This window comes from Ranitomeya variabilis, chromosome 5 (genome assembly GCF_051348905.1).
Source record: "Ranitomeya variabilis isolate aRanVar5 chromosome 5, aRanVar5.hap1, whole genome shotgun sequence".
In the NCBI taxonomy this organism is placed as follows: Eukaryota; Metazoa; Chordata; class Amphibia; order Anura; family Dendrobatidae; genus Ranitomeya; species Ranitomeya variabilis.
This window is the reverse complement of record NC_135236.1, coordinates 642,706,513-642,713,065: the sequence shown is the minus strand read 5'-3', so window position 1 is coordinate 642,713,065 and position 6,553 is coordinate 642,706,513. Positions and strand designations below refer to the sequence as shown.

The 6,553-nt window shown below is 44.1% G+C and overlaps 1 protein-coding gene across 1 annotated transcript in view; it reads right to left on the bottom strand.

Moving 5' to 3' along the window:
• Positions 1 to 552: 552 nt before the first annotated feature.
• CANX (calnexin) overlaps positions 553 to 6,553 on the bottom strand; it is a 39,485-nt gene continuing 33,484 nt past the window's right edge. The window contains exon 15 of the mRNA XM_077266293.1: positions 553 to 1,439. Coding sequence (XP_077122408.1) covers positions 1,389 to 1,439 — 51 coding nt within the window. The 3' untranslated portion in view covers positions 553 to 1,388. The remainder of the gene's footprint in view (positions 1,440 to 6,553) is intronic.

Sequence of the window (6,553 nt, the reverse complement as noted above, 5' to 3'; positions counted from 1 at the left end):
GCAGACTATTTACCATAATCCCTAATTCCGAGTACAAGAATAACGGTTCATCCCAAAATGATGGCCTCCTCCACTATGTGTAGGTCAATGGCAGCTAACAGACCAACAGTATAACGGTCTAACACTGAATCAAGTCTGTTTAACAATATCTGGGCCCATTTCGCTTTAAAAAGAAAAAAAAAAGTCAAGTAAAATAAAATGGAGACTCAAAAGTATAGGCTCACTTAAAAAGAATACTTTATGTAAATAGGATTAAAGGCTTAAAAAGAAATGTGGAAAATACTAAGTATAGATTTGGAATATAAGGGGAGAATTAAAAAAAAAAAATAAATTCAGAACATTGCAGCACAGTAATCAGACTGTAGTCTGGACCGCCCCTGCATTGCCTTATAAGGCTGTTCAGGGGAGGTCCAGACTACGGTTCAGCAACCAGTGGAATATTTTTACTCAAGTATGGAACAGAAGATTAAAACAAAGCTAATTAACATATTAGTTTTATTTTTAAGCTTTCTTTTAAGTGAACCTATACTTTAAGAGAACAATATAAATTCAGAAAGTGATGAAGATACTAAACGCTGGACAACTGCAGAACTAAGAAAGCACACAAAGCAAAAGATATACTGTATGTATATATTTATATTTACATATGCGCGCACACACACAAAAAAGAGGGACAAGATCTTGAACCTTGCTTAAACTTCATGGGTTTGTGGGAATTTTTTTTTTCTAGCTTTGGTCCGTAAGGCCAACTTTTATCAGACAGTGCAAGCGGCTTAACAGAACCCAAAGGCAACATGCATGGAATCAGGGTAGAAACATGCTGTCTGGGACCCAATCAGCATGTACTGCTTGTTTAAGGAGCACTCTTAATAAAAGATAGGAGGAACAAGAAAAAAAAAAAAAAAAAAAAAAAAAAAGATAACTGAAGGAGAGTTCTACCATACGGGAATAGAGGACCAAACAAGCTCTTTAAAAGGAAAGAACCTCTGCTTTTAATGGCTAACAAAGTCCTAGTGTTCTCCATGATCTTTTTCTCTAAGATTAATACATTTTATTACACTGACGTTTGGAAGAGTTTGGCAATACTATATTGTTCTTTTAAAAAGATCTTTAAAAATCAAAGAAACAGTACAGTTAGTTTATCATACACTGCATATCCCCACAGAGAGGTCAACTAAGGTTAAACACAGAAATCATGGACTGCTTTTTGCCACAGTTTATAGACACGCTGCGTTCTCGGTGACCATTCGTGTGGCTTAAGTATGCGGAGAACCAGGGTGGTCATTATTTCATTGCAACTGTGTAGAAACTGCAAGCTTTTTATATTAAATTTGCCAAATAATTCAAGTTCGTTGGTGGATTTGCTTTTTTGTTTTTTTTTATTTAGTTTAATCCCTTCTGGGTTTTCGATTTCTTGGAGATCTTCTCATATCATCCTCCTAGAGTAAAAAGGAAAACCAAAAAATTAGATATTTATGATAATTATCTGTGCCATGGGAAAAAAAAAAACTGAGTACATCCATTACTACCCCAGTATAGGATTTTAAAGTAGTTAAAGGGATTTTGAAGTACTAAATACTAATGCATTTTTTCCTTTACTATGAGCCAAAAAACTAAGGCCGGTATTTGCCAACTAGTTCGGCTACCTGCCTGTTCTATCTGACGCTGGCAACCAGTGGTCACTGACCAATTCTGCTGGCGAGGCAGCTACTCCACACCAACAGAGCAGCTCTTAGGGTACCGTCACACATTGAAATTTTCATCGCTGCGACGGCACGATTCGTGACGTCGCAGCGTCGTATAATCATCGCTCCAGCGTCGTAGACTGCGGTCACACGTTGCAATCACGGCGCTGGAGCGATGCCGAAGTCCCCGGGTAACCAGGGTAAACATCGGGTAACTAAGCGCAGGGCCGCGCTTAGTAACCCGATGTTTACCCTGGTTACCAGCGTAAACGTAAAAAAACAAACAGTACATACTCACCCGTCGGTGTCCTTCAGGTCCCTTGCCGTCTGCTTCCTGCTCTGAGTGCAGCCGTACAGTGAGAGCAGATCGCAGCACCGCTGCGCTCTGCTCTCACTTTCCGGCCGGCACTCAGAGCAGGAAGCAGACGGCAAGGGACCTGAAGGACACCGACGGGTGAGTATGTACGGTTTGTTTTTTTACGTTTACGCTTGTAACCAGGGTAAACATCGGGTTACTAAGCGCAGCCCTGCGCTTAGTTACCCGATGTTTACCCTGGTTACAAGCGAAGACATCGCTGGATCGCTGTCACACACAACGATCCAGCGATGTCAGCGGGTGATCAAGCGACGAAAGAAAGTTCCAAACGATCTGCTACGACGTACGATTCTCAGCAGGGTGTCTGATCGCAGTAGCGTGTCAGACACTGCGATATCGTATGGATATCGCTAGAACGTCACGAATCGTAACGTCGTAGCGATGGAAATTTCAATGTGTGACGGTACCCTTACTCTTCCCGGCTGCTCTGTAGATTGGGTGTGACTGTCAACATCATGCTGATTGATGACTTCTTGCAGTTATACAGCAGGAAGCCGGCTGTCAATCAGCCTTACATCAGCAGTCACGCATCGGCAACAGATCAGAGCGGAAGAGAAGTCGCTGCTCTGTCGACGTGACATCAGCAACAGCGGTCTGTGACTGCTCTGTGCTGTGCAGAATAGACCATAGTTAGTAACTACCTGCCTGTTAGTTCTCAGGCCCACAATAAAAAAAAATCTATTTAGTCCTGGATAAGACCTTTAATATTCCCAAAAATGCTACACAATTTCACCATTTCCAAGGCATTTGGCTCACAGACTAAGAGTATAGAGATTTATTGCTCTACAGCACATATTTATTGATTTTACTCACTTATATAATGCCATTAATTCCACAGCGCCTTAACATTATTACTAGGATAATTTTATTTCTATAGTGGAATATGTTGGCCCTATAGAAATAAATTAATTATATTAGGATACATATGCATTTGGAGCTGACGAGACAATTGCTGCAAATTAGCAATGTTGCAGAACGAGAGGCAGAGCAGGGTAAATACTAGAGATGGTGTGAATCAACTTGAAGGACCCAAGTCCAGCGGCCACGTCAGTAGTCTGTGGCTGCGAGACGGGGAGAGTCATGCAAACCCCTTTTATCTCCCAGCATCAGCGGCTCTTCCTTCGATTAATTAGCATGGCACAACATCACATGAGAATCGGGCCTCAAAGATGACGTGTCACCAGGCTGACTAATCAGAAGAGGAACCATGGATGCCATTAGGCAAGATGGTTCTCAGGGCTCCCATCTGGCAGCCATAGATATGGTTGTGGATCTCTAGTAAGTAGGAAGTCTCCTCAGACAGACCAGTTGAGTATGAAGTCTTTTGGGCTATGCTCAATGGAGGGAAAAGTACACAAATTAGTTACTTTCATTATTTTATGCAAGATAGCAGTCTTGAAAGAACCACCTAAAAGCGACATCATCTTATGGGTCAATGTCAGATAGTTACGTAGCAAGGTTCATTAATAGGTCAGTCTCAATGGGTAGCTTGCTCTTCTAGGTGGTACCAGCAAGATGGATGAAAAATGGCATGCTTTGCTTCAATGGATCATTGCGTAAGACTCTATACTCTCCTTTCACAGACATTTGTTCTGAGGAGAACATGTTCCTTAAATACTTCAAAACGATTCTATTCTGTAATTTCCTCACTTATAAAATTTCACAGCGCTTTACAGACATCATCATCGCTGCCCCCATTGGGCCTATCAATGTCTTTGGCGTATGGGAGGAAACCTAAACAAACATGGGAGAACATACAAATTCCTTGCGGATGTTGATCTTTGCAGGTTTTAAATCCAGGACCCCAGCGCTGCAAAGCAACAGTGCTAACCACTAAGTCACCGTGCACAGTAAGGTCTGAGCCACTATGTTAATGTCCATGTGACCAAGAGGAAGTGTATGTCTAATATTAGGCTTTGAGGCCAGTGTGAAAATTGCAAGAGTTGTCATTTTCAATAATATATTCATGGCACGGTTGGCAAGCATAGTAAAGGAGAATGTAATACCACTTTTAAAGATGTTGTCCACTACACTGACAACCCCATCACATTTGGCCCTATAAAATAGGGATTTTTGTGTACTCACCGTAAAATCCTTTTCTCCGAGCCAATCATTTGGGGACACAGGACCATGGGTGTTAGTGTCCTCCTGGTGGCAGCAGCATAAGTAATACAGAAAGAATAGCTCCTCCCCTGCAGTATACACCCTCCTGCTGGCTCCAAGTGAACCAGTTCGGTAACAAAGCAGTAGGAGCTTAACATGTAACAAGAATGAACCATGTCAAAACCCAAGTCAACACAGAAAAAAACTAAAGCCAATAAGCTAACAGGGTGGGTGCTGTGTCCCCCAATGATTGGCTCGGAGAAAAGGATTTTACGGTGAGTACACAAAAATCCCTATTTCTCCTACGCCTCATTTGGGGGACACAGGACCATGGGACATCCTAAAGCAGTCCCTGGGTGGGAAACAATCCACTGCAATTGCTCCTTGTACCCACAAGTTACAGATGCGGCACTGCCGCCTGCAAAATTCGTCTGCCGACGGACGCATCTGACGAGGCCTGAGAATGGACATGGTAATGCTTCGTAAACATATGCAGGCAGGAAAAAAGTCGCAGCTCTGCAGACTTGCGCTGCCGACGCCTGGTGCAGGATGGCCCAAGACGCACCCACTGACCGAGTAGGATGAGCCTTAACCCCTGAGGCCCCCCGAAGAAGGAAGGTCCGAAACGCGCGTCGGGGGGGGGTTGGGGTTAGGGGTGTGGACGCGCACGGACCAGGCTGTACTTTGGCTGGGCAAATATATGATGGTATATATTTTGGTTATACCCCATTCTTTGATATCTGCCTATTAGGTTTCATAAATTTACTTATACTCTGAATGTAATGTATGGGGTATTTCTTGAGCTTAATATAGTTTATGATATGTGAATCATTTATACCTCATTGGTAGCAGCTCTGGTCCCTGTGCGGCCTATTTTTGCACAATTTTGTGTAATATTCCCTTGTGATTAATCCCTCACTACCCTTATCTCCTTGTTGTATTTTATTAATAAATTTTGTACCTTTATATAAATATAGACCTGTGTATCATCTTTTCTGTTAGTATGCCCATTTAATATGTGATGATAGGTCATTAAGATCCTAAATCACTAAATATACATGGCCCTATCTTAGGGTAGATTTTTGTATCATGTATAACTGTCAAATAAGGTGTTTGTACTTAATCCCTGCTGGGACGGAGTGACCTCTGACTTGGTAGGACTCCTGGATAGCTGACCGAATCCACTTGGCTATCGTAGCCTTGGAAGCGGCTAGACCTTTCCTTGGCCCTTCTGGGAGCACAAACAGGACCTGCGGAAAGACTCTGTCCTCGAGACGTATCTCCTAAGAGCTCTCACCAAGTCCAGTGTGTGAAGAGCCTTCTTGGTGCGATGTACTGGTGCCGGGCAAAGTGAAGGCAAGACAATTTCCTCATTGGAGGTTGAAAGATGAGACAACTTTCGGTAGAAAGGACGGGGATGTTCTCAAAGCCACCTTATCCTGATGAAAAATGAGGAAAGTAACTTGACAAGACAAAGCCGCCAGCTCGGAGACTCGTGGGATGGACGTGACCGCAACCAGGAAGTCAACTTTCCATGACAGAAAAGAAAGAGGAACGTCCTGCAGAGGTTCAAAAGGTGCCTCCTGCAAGACTCCGAGGACCAAATTAAGGTCCCATGATTCCAAAGGCATCTTATAGGGCGGCACCACATGGGAGACTCCCTGAATGAACGTCTTCACCTGTAATCTGTTGGCAATTCTACGTTGGAACAGGACTGACAAGGCTGAAATCTGCCCTTTGAGAGAACTAAGGGTAAGGGCAAGACCTAAGTCCAAACCTGACTGAAGGAATTCAAGGATGGAAGGAATGGACAATTCAAGAGGAGAGCGTCCTCGGTCCTTGCACCATGAAAAGAAGGTCTTTCAAATGCGATGCTAGATACGCATAGACGTAGGCTTTCTAGCACTGATCATGGTAGAAATGACCTGAGAGAAGCCTGCCTGTGTTAGCACCCAGGACTCAGCCATGCCATCAAACTCAGGGCCTCAGAGTTCTGGGGGTAAATGGGGCCCTGGGACAACAGGTCTGCGCGATTCGGTAATCGCCAGGGGACATCGGCGACTAGTTGAACTAGTTCCGCGTACCAGGCCCTGCGCGGCCATTCTGGCGCAATCTGGATTACTGGTATCCCCTCCGCTCTGATCTTCTTGATGACTCTCGGCAGTAAAGGAAGCAGGAGAAATATATACGGAAGCTGGAACTGATGCCACGAGTGAACGAGTGCATCTGCCCCGATGGCTGCCGGAAGCTTGGAACCTTGGAATTTAGCCGTGAGGCCATCAGATCGATATCCGGGGTTCCCCAGCGACAGCAGATCTGGTGGAAGATCTCCGGATGGAGAGACCACTCTCCGGAGTCAAGACCTTGACGGCTGCGGAAGTCTGCTTCC